The sequence below is a fragment of the Chenopodium album genome, chromosome 21 (assembly GCF_948465745.1).
Source record: "Chenopodium album chromosome 21, dcCheAlbu1.1, whole genome shotgun sequence".
Taxonomy (NCBI): domain Eukaryota; kingdom Viridiplantae; phylum Streptophyta; class Magnoliopsida; order Caryophyllales; family Amaranthaceae; genus Chenopodium; species Chenopodium album.
Genome location: NC_137854.1, coordinates 5,208,304 through 5,230,508, shown reverse-complemented (window position 1 = coordinate 5,230,508; position 22,205 = coordinate 5,208,304). Strand labels below are relative to the sequence as shown.

At 36.9% G+C, this 22,205-nt stretch overlaps 2 protein-coding genes and 1 pseudogene across 7 annotated transcripts; 1 reads left to right on the top strand and 2 right to left on the bottom strand.

Moving 5' to 3' along the window:
• Positions 1-467: 467 nt before the first annotated feature.
• Positions 468-12,790, bottom strand: LOC145602475 (uncharacterized). Of its 4 annotated transcripts, none has more exons than XM_081658666.1 (14): positions 12,652-12,790; positions 12,406-12,533; positions 11,952-12,092; positions 10,527-10,657; positions 9,290-9,508; positions 7,824-7,999; positions 5,854-5,954; positions 3,650-3,796; positions 2,468-2,523; positions 2,330-2,387; positions 1,414-1,534; positions 981-1,091; positions 798-889; positions 469-685 (listed from the first exon to the last, which is right to left on the bottom strand). In XM_081658666.1, exons 1-13 carry the CDS (start codon positions 12,659-12,661, stop codon positions 822-824), a joined length of 1,467 nt encoding a protein of 488 aa, XP_081514792.1. In that variant the 5' UTR covers positions 12,662-12,790; the 3' UTR covers positions 469-685; positions 798-821. The 4 variants fall into 4 exon arrangements, with proteins under 4 accessions (XP_081514791.1, XP_081514792.1, XP_081514794.1 ...); XM_081658668.1 differs by having other exon boundaries at positions 473-685; positions 798-893; XM_081658665.1 differs by having other exon boundaries at positions 468-889.
• Positions 12,791-13,817: 1,027 nt separating this feature from the next.
• LOC145601868 (nuclear intron maturase 4, mitochondrial-like) lies at positions 13,818-18,702 on the top strand. Of its 3 annotated transcripts, none has more exons than XR_014104459.1 (3): positions 13,818-14,102; positions 14,403-16,824; positions 18,186-18,702. XR_014104459.1 is itself a non-coding variant. In XM_081657953.1 (2 exons), the coding sequence occupies exons 1-2, from the start codon at positions 13,991-13,993 to the stop codon at positions 16,718-16,720; spliced, it is 2,430 nt and encodes an 809-aa protein (XP_081514079.1). In that variant the 5' UTR covers positions 13,818-13,990; the 3' UTR covers positions 16,721-17,665. The 3 variants fall into 3 exon arrangements, 1 of the variants encoding a protein (XP_081514079.1); XR_014104458.1 differs by having other exon boundaries at positions 18,149-18,702; XM_081657953.1 differs by lacking the exon at positions 18,186-18,702 and having other exon boundaries at positions 14,403-17,665.
• Positions 18,200-21,527, bottom strand: LOC145602750 (cation/H(+) antiporter 15 pseudogene; annotated as a pseudogene).
• Positions 21,528-22,205: the final 678 nt, after the last annotated feature.

Sequence of the window (22,205 nt, the reverse complement as noted above, 5' to 3'; positions counted from 1 at the left end):
TATTGTTCTGATAGATTTTTTTTTTTTTAGGTTGGGGGATGGATGGAGGGAGAGGATGGAGGGGGATCCGGGTTGTTATGCTTTGATTACTTACTCTTGTTGTGAGCGCGGGGGAGAGGGGGCTGGAAGGGGGGATTCGAGTTGTATGCTTTGATTACTTATTGTTGCTGCGACCGCGAGGGAGGGAGGGGGAGAGGGGATTCAAGATTTCAAGTTGTTATGCTTTGATTACTTACTTTTGCCGTGGGCTAGTAATATTTAGTAAGTTAGTGCTTAGTGGTCATAATTTACAGTTTTACATGGTTAATTATCCGTTATGTAATATGAAGTACGGAGGAGTAGTTTATTGTCTTACATTTATTGATTCATATTCTCATAATAACTTGAGGATCTCTAGTGAACTTTATTTACATCGGTACATAAAACTAAACTTATATTGTAATTGATTATAATTGTATTTGAGGTTAGTGATAGCCAACGTGAGAAAAGTTCACTTGATACTTGGAAATCCATCAGAAAAGAGATTCAACTTGTTACTGTTATCTCAGTGAATTGTCGAAAGAACCATGTATTATTTCTGTAACAACTGCGTACGTATAACCATTGGAAGTTTTGTTCATCCATCCCTAATGATACAATATCACTTATAGACAGTAAGGGAGATCTCGTTTCGTATAATTTGGTACTGAAAATCAAAATTAAGTTAAATACAAGTAAATCAGTTTCTCAACAATACAAGATTGCCCATTCTAACTGGATAAAAAAAATAAAAATAATAAAAAAAGAAGTTAAATCACCTAGGCCTGGGGGAACTAAATAGATCAGTCATTATAAGCAAAATTGCATACGAAGCAATCCCTCTGCTGATCCCAGCCACGCATCCGCATTGCTGCCTTCATAAAAAATAAATAAATAGTGAATAAAAGAAAACAGCTTTGTTTCATACATTGCACGTCACAAAGCAACCAAGAAAAACCTACCTGCGCTTCCTTGCCAGCATGCAGCCATCGGGACACAGCTCGAAAGTTTCTCATTAAACAGCATTTCACCTGATTTTATATTCCAAATGCGCACTTTGCAGTCCTCACCTCCTATGTAAAGTACATGTATAATAAGTATATCAAACACATGATAAAATAAATCTAAGGAGTTAGTGAGGTATGTCAATTGAGTAATTACAGATTGAGATCAATCTGGTTATTGGGCTAAATTATTATAAGCCCTGAAGGTTTGGATAATCTAAGGATGGTTTTTATTTTGGTCAATTTTCATAGGTTTTAGGAAACTATCTCAAACTTCCAACTGTTGTTTAGGTCAATTTTCATAGGTTTTAGGAAACTATCTCAAACTTCCAATTGTCCAAAATTCATTCATGAATCATGATCAGCACAATTACCATGCGACAAGACATACCTGACATAAGATACCGCTCACTTGCATCAGTTGCAAGCTTGATATGACTGTGGGAGTTCACGTGACCTTCATAAGATTGTACAGGACCTCGTTTAGTCAGGCGATGATCATATAGATATATCTGTAGAATAATAAGAGCACGCTTGTTAGTGTATTGTTTAGGTTGGAAACGGATTCGGTTAAATCATTACTGTTATTTGTTTGGTTAAGAGATTTGGTAACAATTACCTTTACCTAAGGGTAAGGGATTCCACCCATTTGATACCACTCTAAAACCTAAGATAACAAATACCTTACCCTCCTCAAACACATATGGATAACTTTCTATAGTTAAACCAAATAAATGAAAAGTTAATAGTTACATGATTCCTTTCCCCTCTCTTATTTATTTTCTTTCCACTTCGTTTCCATTGTTCTAACCAAACGCCCCCTAAATTTCTCCATATTAAGCTCCAAATGTATATAATTTCTTGCACAGGTATTATAAAGCTTGATATTCACGCAATAAATCAAGGGATCCAGCTTCCGATGAAGAATATTCTCCTTACATGTGTGAGAAGTAATCCTCCTCTTAGTTAGAGTTCGTGTCAAGATAGTCTAAAATTTTAAATTAGTGTTAAAAGGATACTAATTTTCTAACATGTTGTTTGTACATATGGTAATGCAAACACTTAAAAAAGCCAGGCAAACATTTATCAAAATCAGTTTCCACTTTCCAGATGTAAGACCTGGATTTTCAATTGATAAGCACACAACCAGAATTACACAAGGGCTGCTACCAGAAAGAAACAACTCCTTAAACATAGTGCAATGTGCAAGAACTGCACCTCTGACTAGTGCCAAAATATACGATTTAGACCTCATCAAGATAGACATGTAAGGAAACATGCTTGAAATGCAAGATTGAGTTACTGACCGATCCATCCATTGAGCTTGCCAAGAAGTATTGGTCATACATTTGAAGTGACGCCAAACTACAATTTTGACCTGGCAAAGTTTAGTAGAAAAAAAATACATTAAATAATCGATAACTATTCTGGAAAGGAACACTAACCAGGATATTGACGAAGGCATGTATACTGTAGAAGAAGGTTGTATATTTCCTTTAAGCTGCACAAAAATAGAAAGGTAGAGACAATTAACACATAATTAAACATTAGATGCATGTTGCCCAAGCCTACTTGTGCTGGGTATGGAAGGTCCTTTTTTGTTTTTTGCACCTTAAAATTGTTGAGCTTGCCTTCACATCTCAAGTTTGCAATGGCTTATTTTCAAAAAAGTAAAAGCAAATACAAACATGTTGACTAAAACAAGGTTCAGTAATGCTTACTTCTGCTCTTTTTTGAGCAATCAGGGGGTGGTAGTGTGGCAACTGCCTTTCACTAACAGGGCAATAATAGTTGCTTGGTAAGAAAATACGTGTATTTGTGAGAGGGGGGGGGGGGGGGGGGGAGTAGGGTTCCAACTGAAAAGTAAACACAAAGTAATTGGCTAGTCGCAGTTCATTCAATTATGAGCCTTAACTAATATGAAAGACCTGCTACGGATTTGTTAGACCTGCATTAAATATTACGAGTAGTAAATGCACTATGAAAGATTTTACTGTCAAAGACAACTATAAGAAATAAAAAAAGTAGGGAAGAAAATTTTGGTCCGACTAAGCTAGTAACATAAAATTGGCTTTTCTATAAAGTAAACCTTTACAAGATTCACTATTGTATGGGAACACATTAGAACAGACTGTCTGGTCCCTCCCTCAACTGAGTAAAGCCTCAAAGAGTTGATATGGCTTGCTGCCAAGAAGACTAATTGCAACTCTATAGTTGACATGATTTTAGATTTTGAATCACTAGCATTGAGCAAGTTGGGCTGCAGAGGATTCATTCAGGAACATTATGCGTTCTATATAATGAAAAGAAGCCTAAAGCAGGCCTTATAGCTAGAGCTTACAGTTTATGGATGAAGAAACCAAAGCATTGCCATGGAACAGCACATCAGAAATCTAGATGGGAGAAATCCCAGTTTGAATCACAGCAGAGGTAAAGTGAGATCACAAAGCGGCCTCACTACTCAAAAGATCATGAACTATAGGATTTAGAATTCAACAATATTTTATTCGAAGTAGATTTTCTACAATTTTCAGAACACAGCCAGATCCAGACATAGAGGTGAGAAGAAAAAGAAAAAGAAAAAAAGTAAACACAGTAAGGCCATATTCTTAATCTGAGTCAATTACCACAAAAGGTTTAGCCCTTTTCTGACCAGGTCTATTTGAATTATCAGAAGGGTGCAATAAACTGTGACGAGCAAGATGACGTTGCTGTTGCCGAACGTCAACTGTTATTATTGCTCCCTTTCTCAGTCCACAGAGAGCAACATTCCCCTGTGACATCAAAACATTAAACTAGTTATACTTTGTTTACTTCAGAAAAACTAAAAAGCCTAAGTCCCATAAAATCATAATAGCTGTACATCAAAAAGATAGATATAGACAGAAAGAGAGAAACTCCACTTTCAGCTGAGGATTTTTCATAGCAGGTAGTACTTATAAGTTGTAACATATACAAAGTATATTCTAAGAAATACCTCAACCAGTAATACTAACTAATGCACCAAGTTTTTAGCTAGTGATTTTGCACAAAATGCCCACAGCAGGTAGGATTTAGGCATGATGCTCGGAATGCACTAAAAGAATAAACATACATATATAAAAGAGCATGACATTTTGACAAAAAAAAACGTGGATTTGTTACTTAATTTTTAACAATAGCTATCGTTTACGATTTACCACATTTTCTTTTATCATAATGTCATATTTTTTACATATGTACTAGTGTTCTTTTACCAACCCCAAAACAGGTTTCCCCTCAACCCCCCATAACTTCACCTCTCTCATCCTAAGCCATCTTTTCCACAACATATTGGCTGTAAACGAACATCTCATCATTAAAATCCCCAATTACCAATGGCTGCATAAGTGGAGAATCAACAACCAAATCCTCAACAAATTTTCATTATCTACACACACACACACACACACACACACACTTTATCCCCCTTTTTTCTTACACCCCCTAACCACATCAACACACTTTCTCTCAGTCCCCTATTGGCTTAATTTGTCTGCAAACAGTAAAATATACGATGATTCTGAAACCAAAGGTAGTACATACATCAAAAGGTATCATCTTAACAAGTGAAAATTGTGAACTTTCGATATTTCTGGAAATATATGCAAAGAGATAGCCATATATTGGATCTTGAAAAAAAAAAAACTGAAGTAATAAAAAGTTAAAACAGACCTTTCACTCTGTTATCAGTCTTATCACAGGTCAGCAGAATAGGAAGTAAATCAGGAAAGCCTCCTCAAATAAAGAAAAATAGCAAAATTTTTGAAAGTTGTGCTATGGATCAAATGGGTAAATTGGTTCATTTATTTCTAATATTCTGTATAAAAGCTCCACATGGTATATGCCAGTAGTCTAGTAGTACAATTTCTAAGGAGGTGCCTTACACATGTATCTACCCAGGCTTGCCCCAAGCTTGATTCATTCCTTGCTCAGCACCTGCCGGCTTATTAATGTACATGCCAAACATTAACACAGGGAAATATAAAGGTTTAAATTCCTTATACAATAGAAAATCCATGGCAAGGTTTAAATCAGCATCATGACTGCATCCATCAGTTATACAGTAAGATCAGCTATGGAACTATGCAACCCTATTGCCATCCAGTGCTACCTTAATATAACTACATCAACATGCAAATTGTATATTACGTAAACAGATAAACTGATGTTCAAAACATGAGACTAAGGCAAAGAAGTAGACATTCAGAGCTTGCTCGCTCGTGGAGTTGTGGCAGAATTTCAACATAAATTAATAAAACTTCTACTATGAGCTACAACAAATTTTCCACCCAGAATCCAGGAGAGTCATCGTTTACACACACACACACACACACACACACACACACAAAAGAAAAAAGACCTCACTGTGTATTATTAGTCAGGAAAGAGATAAGAGATTGAGATAAAAATTTGTAGGTAATATGTTAAGAGACACCACACACTAAGGAACAGGCCTAGCAACCACTTCTTAAGAAACAAATAATGCAGATAAGAATATAATTTTGCTGTTAAAGAAATTCATCTATGTAATTGTGCTTGGTGACACAATAGTATTTAAATTCTAATACACTACATCTTGAATGAATCAATTCCATGCTTTCTAGGCAATTTAAGAACGTCATCCACTTCCCACAAAATGTTTATGCCATCTACTATACACAAAACCAAGCAAAAGAAAAGGGAAAGACGAGGCAAAAAGATATGCCCTCAGATCATGGAAAGAAAAGTCATGCAAGAAGTAATCAGCACACACGGGATAGCACCTTTAAAGTCTGCAAAACCAAACCAAACTTCAAGAGAATTAAATTACCGACTGAATAAATTTCACTGATAACACATCACTTTTACTACGGCATAATGTAGATGATACTCCACTTTCCAAATCCACCAATGTAGCTCCTAGGCTGGTGCCTACAAAAACCATGAAGAATGAGTTATCATGTAAAGTTCAAGAAAGGAAAAATCCATGCACATCTGTTGTTTTGTTATGATTTGCATGCAGGATTAGAGTAAGATTGACAGCCATATGCCTCATATCTGAAGTCAGCTCTGTGCATACGTATTTGCATTTCTAAATGATATCTTGCATAGCCTCCAGGACCTAGATAGCCAGAACATCAAATTTTGGCAAGTCTCAATCCTAATCTTGTAAAATTCAGATATCTTCTTCTAAATCAATTGGCTTCAACTACTAAACTTGTAAAGACTCTAAAGTCCTTAATTTACCTGAACCTCTTATCCCGGCCTTGTATAAACCACAGCTTATGAAGTGTATCTTTCCGAAAATTTACCACATTCCTAGTCTCTAAAATGTCACAGCATCTATAATTGTCTGGCTGTCTGGCATACAAGACTTTTATGGCATTGGGAATATAAATCATTTTAAGTCCCAGACAATATCACTGAATTTATCAACTTAAATGCACTTCATTGGTCACCAATATTGCAGTTTGCCCATCTAGATATGTACATGCAAACACCATAACTATCTTCAGTTAAGGATAGAAGATTTCCTGCATCATATCCTGATAATAAGAGTATCACCCTACTGTCCCTACATATTGTAAAGCGGCCAAAATATACATGAAAAAAGTAATGGAAAAGGCAGCTGATAGCCAAGCTACCTTACAAGTCTTTCTGCAAAGCTGATTTAATCTCCATGAGCCCATTCAGCAAGAAAGATGACACCTGGGAAGTTCCAACACTAAATTGAAGGCATGAACGTTTACAAGGGTCTCCCACCAATTACAATAAAAAAGGCACTATAGTGCAAAGAGATATGTGACACTAGTCAAGCCTTTGGTTCTTTAATCCACCAGACAATCCAACGTGCAACAGATGATATCCAGATCAATACACATCAAGGGTAGAAGAATCCAAATTGAATACTAGAATCTCATGAATTCGAATTCACTAGGGTAATCCCAAAACACTATCAGAAAAATGCAACAAAAAACGAAAACAATAGGAAATCCTCGTACAAATAGCCTTTATTCTGATCTGTCTCATTTACTTTTAGGCTAGCCATTCCTTGGCGCTTTAAGTAGGCCAAAAAATTAGGAAACCCTCGTCACAAATAGCCTCTATTCTGTCTCGTTTACCTATAGGCTAGCCATTCCTTAACACATAAGTAGGCCAAAAACAAACAAACACCACTTGGCCACTATCATAGACTCACTCCATTGTTTTTTTTTATTATTTATTTATTTTATTTTTTTAAATGAAAAGTGTCAAGTTACCCTATTACATATCTTACCAAAGTACAAATAAAAAGCAATAATCTCATCGCCTCAAATGCTACATCAAAAAAAACATATTGCCACTTGCTAAAGCAGATTAGTCTAATTAGACAAACCTATCAGCAAACAACTTCCACATCAATAAAAAGTGGGTCAGCCAGATTTTAAAAAGTAGGTTACCATACAGTAGGGTGAAAAGATAGGATTAGAATACCAAACGTGCAACATAAGTGCACTTAAATATATATAGCACAGATTAAGCAGGATGTCCAGACACCAGAGTCCAGAGAATGCACATAAACAAAGATATAGAGGGCACCCATGAGAGGAGGGGGGGGGGGGGGGGGGGGAGGGCAGTGCAGCACATGGCACCCATGGCAACATTGCCAGATTTCTATTGAGGCAAACACAATGCACTCTTTTTCATTTAAGAAGTAAATGCCAATTAACAAACTTACTATGGTTCTATTACAGAATGTAAGAAGGGGTGAACAATAAATCATGTGAAAAGTACACGAATTCAGAAATTTCAGGAACTCACCAACAACAGCTTTATGGCCAGTGTGACTGGTCTCTGCCCCCCATATAGTACAATTGAGTGCAACATGTCTGCGCAATCTCCCAACGATGGCAAAATTTGAAATCAGATCCACAGGATCAGCCAGGTTTAGAATATAAAGCGCACCACCAGATAATTCTGACCCCAATGTTGTAATTCTGTCATCATATGTTAAAGAAAAGTGGAATTGACACAACAACAAAAGCATGAAAGCATCAATAATCCAGCAACAGAACCCAGAACCCCAGTTCAGACAACATCGTCAACATGTACATTCCCACATAGATCCAGAAAGCATGGGGTGAGAGGAGAGAAAAAGTTGCAGAGCTCCCACACCTTCAAGTAGGGCAAATAAGCAGCTGACCCAAACTGCAATAGAGCTTGGCATAGCTTGATTTGACTAGCAGCAACTCAAGCCTAAGCTAGAACTTGTCGAGCTCAGAAGATTCCAACTTGGTTCAGCTCACAACTAGACTCAAGCTAGAACTAAAGATGAATGCAAGTAACAAGTTGCAGCCAGCAAAATACTTATTCATATTACAAAATTCCTTTTTTTTTTCCTACTGTTATGATATCCTCATAAGCATTTTGTGAAATCTATACTAGATAGAATGACTCATAAGTCATATCTCATTAAGTTCCATATAAATTGTAACTAAAAAAAAGTTAAAATTGCTTATGAGCTTTCCAATCCAAGTTCAAGTCTGCTGAGCTCAACATGTTAAGTTCTAAAGTGAAGTTAGACTAATCAGCTCATTAAAATCAAAGTTTGTGCATGCCAAAAGCTAGCAAATGATTCTCTGATTAGTCCCTCATTGTCACCCCTGCCTCCAAGTATGATATTAGGGAGCAGAAACATAAGCCCCAATTCAAGGTAGTCAGCCGTGATCTGGCATATGACCTTAGTCTCTGTCACCACTCTGCACCAAACCTTAGACCCTGACCTAGCTAAGAGAATGTAATGTCTAATGACTGCACTCCTTACCTCCAAAAGGAAGTATTTGAATTTCTAATTTTTCTACAACCTGGTGTCAAATAAAATATTTTTCAGTAAACAGTACGGGTGCATAACACTAATAGCTATTGACCGATTATTCACAATTGTGCTATTCATGAAAAATAAATATTAAGTTGCCTAAAAGAAAGACAGAAAGTGGCATCACATCATAATAATAATAATAATAATGATGATGATGATGATGATGATGATGATGATGATGATGATAATAATAATAATAATAATAATAATAATAATAATAATAATAATAATAATAATAATAATAATAATAATAATAATAATAATAATAATAATAAAATTAAAAAAAAAAAAAAAAAAAGGACCGCAATTTACAGAATTTTATGTATATGATTTATATAAAAGGTGAGTTTTGTTGACAAAATTGTGCAAGACATAGAATAGGTAATGTATGTCGATCATGAATGGATACAATGCATGTTGCCGAGCTGAACTATCATTATCTGCCCCATCGTATTCTTTTCTGGTTAAACTTATTGAAGATATACTTGATGGCATAATCAATGTGGATCCGTTGAATTTCCAAATATCTTTGAGTGTCTGATATGAACCAGAGTCATCTTGTTCAGGCCACACAAACTCTGCAGCAGTTTTGTGACCATGCTGCCCAACATCTCCAACATCAAAAAGACTACACAAGAAAAGCCTTCAGATGTTAAAACATAAGTAGCAATCAAAATAACGATTCAAAGACTGCTTGACAACTCAAATAATCTACAAAGGATTATTTACACGTAAAAAGGAGCAACATTGACAAGTTTGTTAAGAGACAAAGAAACTTGTAAGGAGAAGGCATATACAGAGGTTACTGTAGTCTGTAGACAACATTTTTGGTATTCCAATAATTGATTTTGGGAAATGCAATAATGTAAAAACTGTGTGTGTGTGTGTGTGTGCGCGCGGGAAATGCAATAATGTAAAAACTGTGTGTGTGTGTGTGTGTGCGCGCGCGCGCGCGTGTGTGTTTCCTTCATTGAGCCGGTTTAAGACTTACCAATAGACATTTGAGCCTTTCTACTAGTTTAGAATGTTCAGGTTGCAACCTTGCATAACTATGGTCTATTATGAATCTTTCAAGATCCAACCAAGTAGTATACAAGGTTAAATTTGCATGTATTAGCTAAGTGACCAGATTTGTACAATATAGAAAAGCGCATGAACAATGTAGGGCTCATTTGTTGTCATCTTTTGTTTCTATTGAAATCCAAGAACAAAAATATGGAATCCATTAAATGTAGTAGGACCTATCAGTTATCCGTTTATGCTCTCAAAAAGTTTATATGAAATGATATAGGCAATATAATAAGATGAACTCGAAATTAGTCTTACATATAATAATCATGTTTGCAATTTTGCATTGAAAACTGACAATAAAAAACAAAAAACTGGAAATTACTTTTTCAGGCTTCCATGTTTTTGTTTTCGGTTTTCAACAAAAAAAATGAAGACTAGAAACAAAAAATGCTATAGTTTCCAAATTTCCGTTATCATTTTTCAAAACTAACATGATTAGTATAAGTATGACTAAAGTTCATTATACAAGCTATATAATATGGCTTACAATAAGCTATAAAAACCAAAAACTGAAAATTAGCATAGATACCAAACGGGCCAGTAAATACGAAGGTAACGTATTAGACCCAACATACCTCAAGGAACCATTCATACCACCCGTTATTAATGCATCTGCAGCACATTGGCCCTCAGGTGTCTCGACGGTAATGTGCGTTAAGGCCAGCGAACAGTCAGCATCCTTTTCTACATCCTGATATTTCCAAACCTGTAATGGATAATTATCCTTCTATCAGAAAAAGATAGAATAATACGTATGAGGAGATGGTTTCAAGGAGAACCCATTGACTCAAACATGGGTTGGGGTCAATGTCATGGAAGAAAGAGACAAAATGATTGGGGTTGGGACTAACGACTTTTCTACACCTGTTTGTAATTTTCTGAAAACACTAATATCTAGAGTATACATAACACAGACATATTCTTGTGTAAATCCTTACAGTCACTGTATAAGAGTGACAAATTCTTAAATCATTCAAACTCTGCAACTTCTAGTGGAACTTAAAAGCTCTAACAAGGTAAAGTCTGTAATCCAACCTCCTGCAACCAGACGGCTATGACGCAAATTCTAATTGTGCAATGTGCAAAGATATAAATGCCACAACCACATAAATACTTTTCCCTTACCATGAAACCTGACTGCTAGAGATGTTTACAGAGACTTAGATGTGAGCCTCGTAATTAAGAGCTTTTCTAATGCAGGAGTTGTTTTGAGAGAAGAGTGTAATATGGAATTTTTGCTCCCTCTTGGTTTTGGAATCATTTTAAGCATCTCAACTTTGCCAACTATATCCCCCATTTTACTATCTGACAGATCCTCTATGACCCCAATCATGCTCAACATACGTACAAACTTGACTTTTTCCTAACTGCTAATTTAAACTATTTCTTTCTATTCTCTTTAAAGGCATATATACTGGTACATTCACTCAATCTTCTCCAGTTTGCAAGCCACAATATCTGGTATACCGAACATGGACACAAAATATGTGGACAAACTAGACAAAGTGCTCTTTAGAAAGGACTAGCCCTTTGGCAGGCATTCAGATGGTCACTTTGGAAATCTCTTACTATGGTATCTTTTCACTATAAGAATATCATCAACCAAGTATATTCACACCTAAAGAAAATGCTCCTCGAAGCTTGTTCTCAACATTCTAAGAACAAAAATTTCTCATGGACAAAAGAGTTTCAGAAAATAAGCTCCGGAAATTTGGAATCATAATACTATTAGATGCCAAGCTCACGATTAGATGGACAATGTAGTTTACAAACAACTGAACAAGTACCAAAATTGAGACATTTTGTATACAATGTCATTATAATTACTATTACAGTTAGACAAATGCCCCTAATGAGGCTCCCATCTATAGCGAGGCTAAGTCACACAGAAGTATCTGATGTACACAGCCTCACCCTAAAATTGCAAAAGGGCTTTGCATTAGATCAAGGATCCTCCCTTTGAAAACTGATGCACACAGAAATAACATTAAAAAAAGTACCTTTGGTTTCGAGACCAGCTTCTTTTTGCATTCTTCTTGAAAGCTACCCTTTCGATCACTTAAATCAACAGTACTACCATACAATTCCCTACATTGAATCAGCTTAGAAATTTTAATATCCTTCTTAAGCTTGCTTGGTACCTAAAATAGATATTACAAAATCAGAAAAATAAAATAACATGCCAATTGCCAAATTTAATGAATATTGATGCACGCAGACCGAAGGGCTAAATATAAGAAGCTAAACTAATACGGAGTAAACATTAATCAGTAAGCAACAATATAACACCAATCGTCACATGATTTTGTCACAAGGAAATATATTTACTGATTTTACATTATCGTGACAACCTAAAGCAATTCATTTTCAACAAAATACAAGATTCAAAGAAATGGGTATCCCTTAAAAATGCAAAAAAATTAAACCCTTTAAGAAATTAGAAGGAAAACTGACCTGGGTTGGCAATGAAACAGAGTTTTGATCAGGGGTAACTGATTTAGGTTTACGGGAAGAACCAGGAATCGGACCCTTAATTGGGAAGTATCTGTTTTTATCTGGGTCGTAATAAAACCCAGGTAAATCTGCAAATTCATTCAACAATTGCATTAATCAATCAATTTTTTCTCAAATTGTGCAGAAAAATTGCAAAGAATTAATCATTAAAATTATAACTGTAGAAGAAGATGAAATTAAAGGTACCTTGTGGCATGTCCGGCGAAGTGGGAAAGTTGACGACGGTGTTTGATTTATCAACGACAAAGTCGGGTGCTCAGGTAGACAGTGGGGAGAGAATTTGGCAAGGCGGCAAAGAAATTGGGAGTTTGGGACAGACTATTCGTTACGAGTACTTCCTTCGTTTTTATTTAGGTAATTTAGTTTGATTTTAAAACTATTCACATATACCCTTTGATCAAGTTTACACAAATTAATAATCACGTATTCACGTGAGATGTGGATAATTCTTAGAATCATCTTAATGTATATTTTTCAAATATCAACATTAGTCAAAATTATGCATTGACAAATATGTCGGTCAAATTGGGGCATTTAATAAAAACAAAGGGAGTACTTCTAGGTGTTCATATGGAGTTTATAGGAGCAAAATTAGCTTATTTGACGAATATTAACTAGTTGACCAATGACCAGTACATTAAGCTAATTGGTGATTTAGGTGTTTGTTGATGAGCTGATTCAAAGAGAATATTCTTTTAAATAAGCTCATTTTCAATAAGCTATTTGAAGAAGCTTTTCATTAGCCTATTCAAGTATTTTAAGGTAAATTTACAATTGCACCCTCAATTAAACCAAACCCCTATCACAATATAATACTCCATACTTCGTATGTCATTATCCTTATTGATCATTTGACATACTTTAAACTTTTAAGAAATCAACTATTTACCATACAATTTTTAACAATTAGTTAGTCAAATATTTTAACCAATTAATTATCTAACTAAACAGAACAACCACATCAGATTCTCAATTCCAAACAAGTTAATTATTCTAACCAGACAAAACAACAACCACAACCCTAATTTAATCTTCAATTCATCTTTTTAGTTTAGCCTTTCACAAACCTTGAACATACAATAGGATAAAGCATAAGTTAATCATGAAGGTGCTAATTAAAAACTGATGAACGATCACTTTCTCAACACAATCATTATACAAAGCGTGTTTAGATCACATACTGTATCTACTAATATTCATACAGGTGAGAGTGAGGGATAGCTCAAGTGGTTAGAGCTATCCTTCCGGTTTTAGGTGATCCTAAGATCGATTCTCGTCACCTTGGACTATGGGCAATGCATCGCACATTCGCACATACGCGCCCCCGCATTGTAGTCCCTAGACCTCTCAAACTTCCCTGAGGCCCGAGTCCTCTCTCTCTTTCTATCTCTCCCTAGTCCCTACTTCACCACCATCCTCACCACATTAACCACCATTTCCCTCCAAATCTCCGTTTACAATGCAATAAATTCCTTTTCTTTCCCTTCATTTTTTAGTAATTTTTCTGGGAATATTTTGTTGACTGATGTGGTTCCTGAGGCTCTCAAATTTCAGCAAAAAAGGGTTCTTTATTGGATTTCATGAATTTTCTACAGCAAAAACTTCTGCAATCAATTGTCAATTGCATGTTTCTCCAAGTAAGTATTTTTTAGGCATATTATTGTTGTTGAATTATTACGTGAGGATGAAGTTTTGGATCGTAAGGGATGGAGGAGAAAGATTTATGTTGATGACTACACGGAATAATCAAATTTGGTTCATGTTAGCCGACCCCACTTTTGGGATTAAGGCTTTGATTGATTGATTGATTGATTGATTGATTATTGTTGTTGAATTATAATTATTGTTGATTTTTAATGCTTGTTTCAAATTAAGTAGTATATTTAATTTTAGTGAAATTTGCAGTATTTGGGTTGATTTGTATTTAATTGGGTCAGGAATTAATCTGGGTAGAAATCAAGCTTATTTATCAACCCTTCAAGAGGCCAAAAATGATGTTGGGAAATTGGGGTTAGCAAAGAGTTTAGCTTCTGTAGTTGTTGAGTCTTCACCTCCTGATGATGTTAAGGACATTGATAGGCAAACAAATGGTAGAGTTAGGTTGAAACGGCTGTTCGAAACGCGTGTAAAGAAGAGAGTGAAGCAGCAATATGTGAATGGGAGGTTTTATGATCTTTTTATGAAAGTTGTTGCTGATCCTAAGACCCTTTTGGATGCTTACAATTGTATTAGAGTTAGCTCGAATGTTGATGTCACGACATTTGAGGATTCGGGCATTTGTTTTGAGTCTTTGGCGGAAGAGCTTTCGAGTGAAAGGTTTGATGTGGAAGCGAATACTTTTACTATCTCGACGAAGGGAAATAGTAGAAAAGAACTCCTTGTCCTTCCTAATTTGAAATTGAAGGTAGTTCAAGAAGCATTAAGAATAGTTTTGGAAGTTGTTTATAAGCCTCATTTCTCAAAGATTTCTCATGGTGGTCGAAGTGGAAGAGGGCACTTGTCAGCTTTTAAGTACATTTGCAAGGAGGTCTCTGATCCTGATTGGTGGTTCACCGTGCTAGTAAGCAAGAGGTTAGATTCTGTCGTACTGGCTAAACTAATCTCGACCATAGAGGATAAGGTCGAGGATAACCCTTTATGTGAGATGATTAGAAGCATGTTTGCTGCTCAGGTACTCAATGTAGAATTTGGAGGCTTTCCGAAGGGTCAGGGCCTGCCTCAAGAGGGAACACTATCCCCTATATTGATGAATATTTATCTTGGTCTCTTTGATGATGAGTTCCACAGAATGTCAATGAGATACGAGGCTCTTGAATCCAGTTCCGAGCTTGATGAAAAACAGCCTCAGTCAAAGTTGAGAAGCTGGTTTAGGAGACAAATTAAATGCAGTGCTGACAACTCCAAAGGTCCTGAAATTTCTGGTGTTAGAGTCTATTCATGTCGCCTCATGGATGAAATATTTTTTGCTGTTTCTGGCTCCAAAGAGGCTGCAATTTCATTAAAGTCTGATGTTCAGAATTACTTCCAGAACTGTCTTCATTTAGATGTTAACAGCAATATGGAGATAGTACCAAGTAACTACAAGCAAGGTGTTCGTTTTGCCGGTGCATTAGTTCTTAGAACCATTAAAGACAGTCCAGCAGTAAGAGCAGTTCACAAATTGAAGGAAAAGGTGAAATTATTTGCTTTGCAGAAACAGGAGGTTTGGGATGCAGGGACAGTAAGAATAGGTAAGAAGTGTTTGGGTCATGGTTTGAGAAAGGTCAAGGAGTCAGAGATAAGGCACCTTTCTGATAATAACTCTCTTTTGAGCAAAATATCCTGCTACCGTAAGTCGGGCATGGAAACCGATCACTGGTATAAGCAGTTAATAAAGATTTGGATGCAAGATGTAAAGACCAATGCTGCAACCAGTGAAGAATATATCTTGTCCAAGTGCATTGCTGAACCTGCACTTCCACCATCTCTGCAGGAGTCATTTTATGAGTTCCAGAGACTTGTTGAAAAATACAATTCTTCTGAAACCGAATCTCTTCTTTCCCTTTTGCCAAGTTCTGGGTTATCTTCTAGATGTGAGACCATCACAAAGGTTATAGCTCCTGTCAATGTCATTGAGAAACGTTTGTTACGATATGGACTGATCAATGATGAAGGATATGCGCGTGCAGTTCGTGTTCTCATTTTACAGGATAGCAGCCAAATAATTGATTGGTTTACTGGTATTGTACATAGATGGCTGAGATGGTACAGTGAGTGTGAAAACTTTGGTGAGTTAAAGATTATCGTTTCAGACCAAGTTAGGAAGTCTTGCATCCGGACACTGGCGCTAAAATATAGAATTCATGAGTCTGAGATAGAAAAAAGTTTTGACTCTCAGCTGAGCAGGATCTCGCTTTGCCAGGACGGAGAGTATGGAATATGTGAAGATACATTGAATTCTTGTACTCTTGATCATGATAAGGCATTTATGTATGGAACTTCTTACAGCGGGTTGTGCCAACTGTCTCTTGCCAGGATGGTGAGCCTGTCCAGGCCATGTAACTGTTTTGTTATGGGTTGCTCAGCTGCAGCATTATGTGTTTACATTCTCCATGTGATGGAAAGGCAGAAATTTCCTGGTTGGAATACGGGATTTTCAACTTGTATTCACCCCAGTTTGAATAAAAGGCCTATTGGGTTGTGTAAGCAGCATCTGAAAGACCTGTATCTAGGTGAAATACCACTTCAGGCTATTGAATTTGGTTCATGGAAATGAGGCTTTTCTGTAGACAATGGTTACTCTTTCAACAGTCAGCCCATATTGAGAAGCATATAAAGGAAGTCTGGTTTTAGGAATGCTTGAGCTTGATGTCTTTCTAGGTATGTGTTTCAATTCTTGTCAAAATTACTTCCATTGCACATTTTCTGTGATATCATATATTTATTGCACATCAGGTGATCAGATTTTGTCCTTCATTTACTGTATTGGGTTATAGGAAAGGGGTAATTTTGGTAGTATCTGTACATGTTATACAACCTTCCCATATGCATTCATGGAATTATCATCTCCCATCCCACTTTTTGTGACCAATAATCTTTTACAAATCTCTCTCTCTCTCTCTCTCTTTAAAAAGCAAAAGTATCCACATGAGTTGTCCCCCTTTTGAGCTCTCCTTAGTTTCTGTTGCTGCAGTGAGTAGACCAGGAAAACCGGGGTAGTAGGTAAATGGGCTTTTGAGATATTCGTTATTGGAAATTCAAAGAAGCCATATCAAGATATTAAGCTGACATAAAATTAGTACAACGAATTCCATTTAATAATTCCACGCTTATCCAAGTTTCTACAAATTTACAATAAGGCACAAATTCAACCTGTCATTTATCACGGGTGAAATTGCTCATTTGAGGTGACATTATATTTTTGAGGTGACAATTCAATCACTATTGTTTGGAGTGAGTTTGTGATTTGCTTTTAATTCATGTCCGCTTACTGATCTGTTATTTGTTAACCTCAAAAAAACATAAATCAAACAGCAGCCTCAGCATTCATGCTATATTAATTTGTCTAATGTAGAATGGCTTTCTTGCTTAATATATGATACACTTATAAAAGTAACTTGGACGAATGGTAAAGTCAAGCCCTGGTGAAGGAGAGGATGTTGGAACAAACAGAAATAGATTGTTATCTGCATTATTGTCACTTCAGATGTATGGATATCATGTGAGGCTTCTGTGGATGGAAAATGCATCATCTATATTCTGAGATTTTAAGTATCTTGCCGGGGGGGGGGGGGGGGGGGGCGCGGTTGGTTGCCAGGTTCAGATGATATGGTACTTAATGCAAGTACTATGAAACAACCATTGGCCTATATATGATAAATATAAAAATTATACTCAAAAGTCAAAACCCCCCTCCCACGTGATTACTTAGTGACTATACAAGTGGGCTCTTGTAACAATTAGTTATATACACAACTTGAATATAGATTTAATGGTGTATCCATATAGGTGTGGGGGTAGTTAGCGCGTCAGTATTTGGCGAAGATGATGTGAATAAAGAGGGAGTGTAAGCAGAAGATGAAATCATGAAAACTAACTTTTAAACAAAAGAAGAATAAAGGTCGCATATGGGTGGGGGTAGGGGAGGGGGTCCTATTTCTGCTAGAAAATGCCGCAATAAATTGTTCTCATTACTTCTTATCAGATGATAATGCAGCTTCAGCATTGCTTGGTTTCACTAGGTTACGGCTAATTTTTAGAGATTGAAGGCATTCTGACCCTTTGCTGGTGGTTGTCTTTGGTTCGTCTGATGCACTCCTGCATTTAATTGCTCATCAAGATCAGCTTGAGCAGTAGGGCTATCAGGAGTTGGTGGAGATTCATGTTGTGGCCCTAAACCAACATATTGTTGCACCACTAGAACAGAACTTGTTGCTGCAAAATCTGATGATGCCAACATGTCACCTATTGCTCCAAGCTCAGGACATTCACTCCAGTCTGTTAGACCTGCTGTTAGTGGTGATATCATGCCTTGTCCTCTTCCCACTATGTAAAGATCGTGAACACTTTCAATTGCTCTTATGGAAGCCACTGTTTCCTCCCCATTATCTACAACCCTTTCCATGTATGTGATTGAGTCGCTGTTGGTGGTCTTCGTTTTGAAGTCGTTGATGAACTCTTCATCCATTTGTTTCTCTTGTTCAGCATCAGTTATCACAGTTAGCACTCTAGGATCCCCAGGCTCACGACTTGGCTCCACAGGTGTTGTTCTAGAAGCATCGTCACCTGGTATGAACCGCATTACAGTTACTGTGATGCTTGGGTGTTCCGACATTCTCAATGCATATGAAAGTGCCTCCCTATCATCAGGCCCACCAAAGAAGAGCACTGCTATGTTGTGTGACACCTGGTTTGCAGCCAAACGGGTTGACCCACTTAGCCCTCTATCGACAAGGATTCCAACTGAGCAAGGGGCATTGGCTAATAGATTCTGATTTATCTTCCGGAAGGCTGGATTTGTTGATTCCATACCCCCATCCACTGTTTGTTGCTTATGGAAGGGGATGATGATAAATGCCACTCGCTTTTCTTGTGCTAAGTGACAAATGTCTTCATGCATTGAGTTATAAGGGGAAATAGCTGTCAGGGGCTGGACCGAGACTGATCCAGCTTGAGCATGCTGCTCGTAATTTTCAAAGGCATTGATGATATGGTCTGACTGAGCTTGTGTTCTGTTGAGAGCAGGCCGACCTGACTTTCTGGTGTTGTGGACTATGAGCATTGCTGATGCTCGTCCTGTCAATTCTACTAGATGTAGCACATAGACACATATTGGAGATTTTCTTGATGGGTTGCTGGCTTCCAGGAGATTTATTATAGTCGGGACATTCCTTGGGGTGTGGATGCAAGTCAATACTTTCAGTTCAGCATCTGGTTTTGATTTCTGTATGGTTCTTCTCTTATATGCCACAGATCTTCTTGCTGGCCGGTAAATTGCGGTTACCAGGGGAGCAATCACACCAGTCATTATCAATGCTGATATCACCATGATTGAAAATGATGCATCGTCTAATACCTGTGACAACATAATTAAAATCTCAGAGGTGCATGACTAATCAACTGGTAAAGTATATTTATCTTTGTTAATTATACCAGTATTTTTATTATTGTCATTTATATCTGTTTACTGCATATCTGTGCTGTTTGATATCTCCATATTTTATTTATATAGAAATGAAATGAGAAAATATACGAATCTAATGGCTTTCTGACCTTTTGGTCCTTGCCCACATTTAGGACAATCATTTCAACTAGACCCTTGGTGTTCATGAGCAAACCAAGGGTGATTCCTTCACGAATTGGCATGTTGTAGTAGTAGGCGACAGCAGCAGTGCCAGCAACCTTGCCAGAACAAGCCAGTACAATGACAGCCATGAGATTGCCCCAGACTTTGGGGCCGCCAACTTGACCAATGTCGGTCTTAAGACCACTGATTGCGAAAAACAGAGGAAGTAGAAGGCCTGATACGAAATCTTCGAGTTTTTCTATGAGGGTTACTCCCAAAGGTCCATTTGGGATGATAAGGCCGAAGACAAAGGCCCCAAATATAGAATGTGTTCCTATAGCATCAGTGATGAACCCTGAGATCATAACCCCTGTGAGGATAAGGCATATGTAAAAATCACTGAACGGCTCACCCTCAGGTGTGCGGCGGATCATCCACATGATGGTGGGTCTAACCAAGAAGATGCACACGACCACAAAGGCAGTGCTCGATAGAATCACCCAGAGCGAAGTGAGACTGGTTGAGTTGGTCTCGGCTAGCGCGATGGCCAAAGCTAAGAGCACCCAAGCACAGATGTCATTGACAAGTGCTGATGACATGGCAATCCGCCCTAACTCTGTGTTGATGAGCTTGAGCTCGGCAAGAACTCGAGCTAGCACAGGGAAGGCAGTGACAGCGAGAGCAACACCTAGGAAGAGCACAAAAGTTCCATGGTGGGTGCCGTCATCTTTGTGTTGCATTAAGAGGGAGAAGGTGCATCCAATGACAAAGGGTAAGATCATGCCCCCAATTGCGATGCTGATCGCCTTCCTCCCTGTACGTTTGATAACTGCTAAATCCATCTCAACCCCAACCAGAAATAGGAAATACAAGAGGCCAATGTTCGCCATAGTTTCTAGCACCATCACACTTCTTAGAGGAAATATGGTGTTGGCAAAGCGTTCAAATCTCCCCAAGACTGATGGTCCAAGTATGACACCTCCCTATTTGATTAATTAGCATAAGCAAGCAACACATGTTAGCATACATCCAACCATGCTTTTGTTACACCATCATACACTATGCATAATGCACTAGAGCTAAAAAAGTTGAAACATAAATTTGAAGTCGTGTAATTGTACTAATTTTTCTATACATTTTTTTTATTGTTGCATCAAATAATGTTAATGTTTTATGTGAAACATGTGAAGGGGTGAAAAATCGCAGGTTATTTTCAATTGAGAGCATACTACGTATCCTTTTAACAATCATCATTTGAAGATCAGTGCAAGCGATACAGGTAAAATTGCAAATTTCTATTGAAATTAGGAATACATGTTCCATGTTATAATTTTTCTGCTTGAGTATTTGATTGATCTCGTTCTATTATACATCAATAAAACAGAGATGTTCTATTTCAAAAATGACCATCATAGATCAAATAATACGTTAATATATCAACCATATCGTGTTATTTTATGGAAAAAAAAACTACAGGGTTTGTGATAATTCCAAACCGTCTAATAATTTGTCTCCCCACAGGACCCCAACAAGAGTTGTTGAGATGAAATGGTTATGCAAATGTACTTACAAGGATTTCAGCGATGACTCGGGATTGGCGAAGTGGCTTGAGGATGAAAACAAGAACACGAGTAGTAACGACCACCATCGTTAATTGCAAAATGAAGAGTGGTAAGGAATAATCTAAGGGATTATCTCCTTGCCACACCCCATTTGTTGTTATCATTGTTGGTGCATAACATACTATGGGGCTAGACTCCAATGAATTTGTAGTTGTTGCATTTGTACTTTCTGCCATTTTTATTTTTTGTGTTTACCTTTATTTTTCAAGGGAGCAAGAACATGCAAACGTAGTTGTTTTTATAGGTACTTATTCTTGGAAAATGATCACTTTTCTATATCAAACTTTTTATGTTTTGACAAGGTTGTTTGTGCTTTTCTTTCTCCCTTGATTATAACCCAATTATGGTGGTTAAATTGGTGCCCTCATGCTTCGAACCACCGTCGCCAACGCCTCGAACCAAATCAACAATAATGCCTTCTTCTTTGTGAGCTAGAATTTTAGAATGAAGGTGGAGAATTTTATTCTAGCTAAGTTTTATTTGAAAGCTTCTATTTTTATTGTTGGTGATAGCAATAAAAACTGGTTTCTTTTTTGATTGTTGGAAGAATGAAAGAAAATTAGGAGAAACAAGTAAAATTTAGCTTCTTCTGGTTGTCCATTCAATTTTTGTGCATATCTTTGTGGTTAGAATTTTTTTTTGCTTAGATAGTGAATATGTGCTATTTTAAGGAAATTAAGATGATATCATGTAATGTTGAGAAGACTCTCCTATCTTTTAGGGAAATTGAAAATTTTGTTTTGTTTTGTTTTGTTTTTTCTCTTCAATTAGACAAAACTAGATGTAAGCCCGTGCGATGCATGGTTTTTAAATATTTCATTTTTGTATATTTTTTTTTTGTAATTTCTTAATTT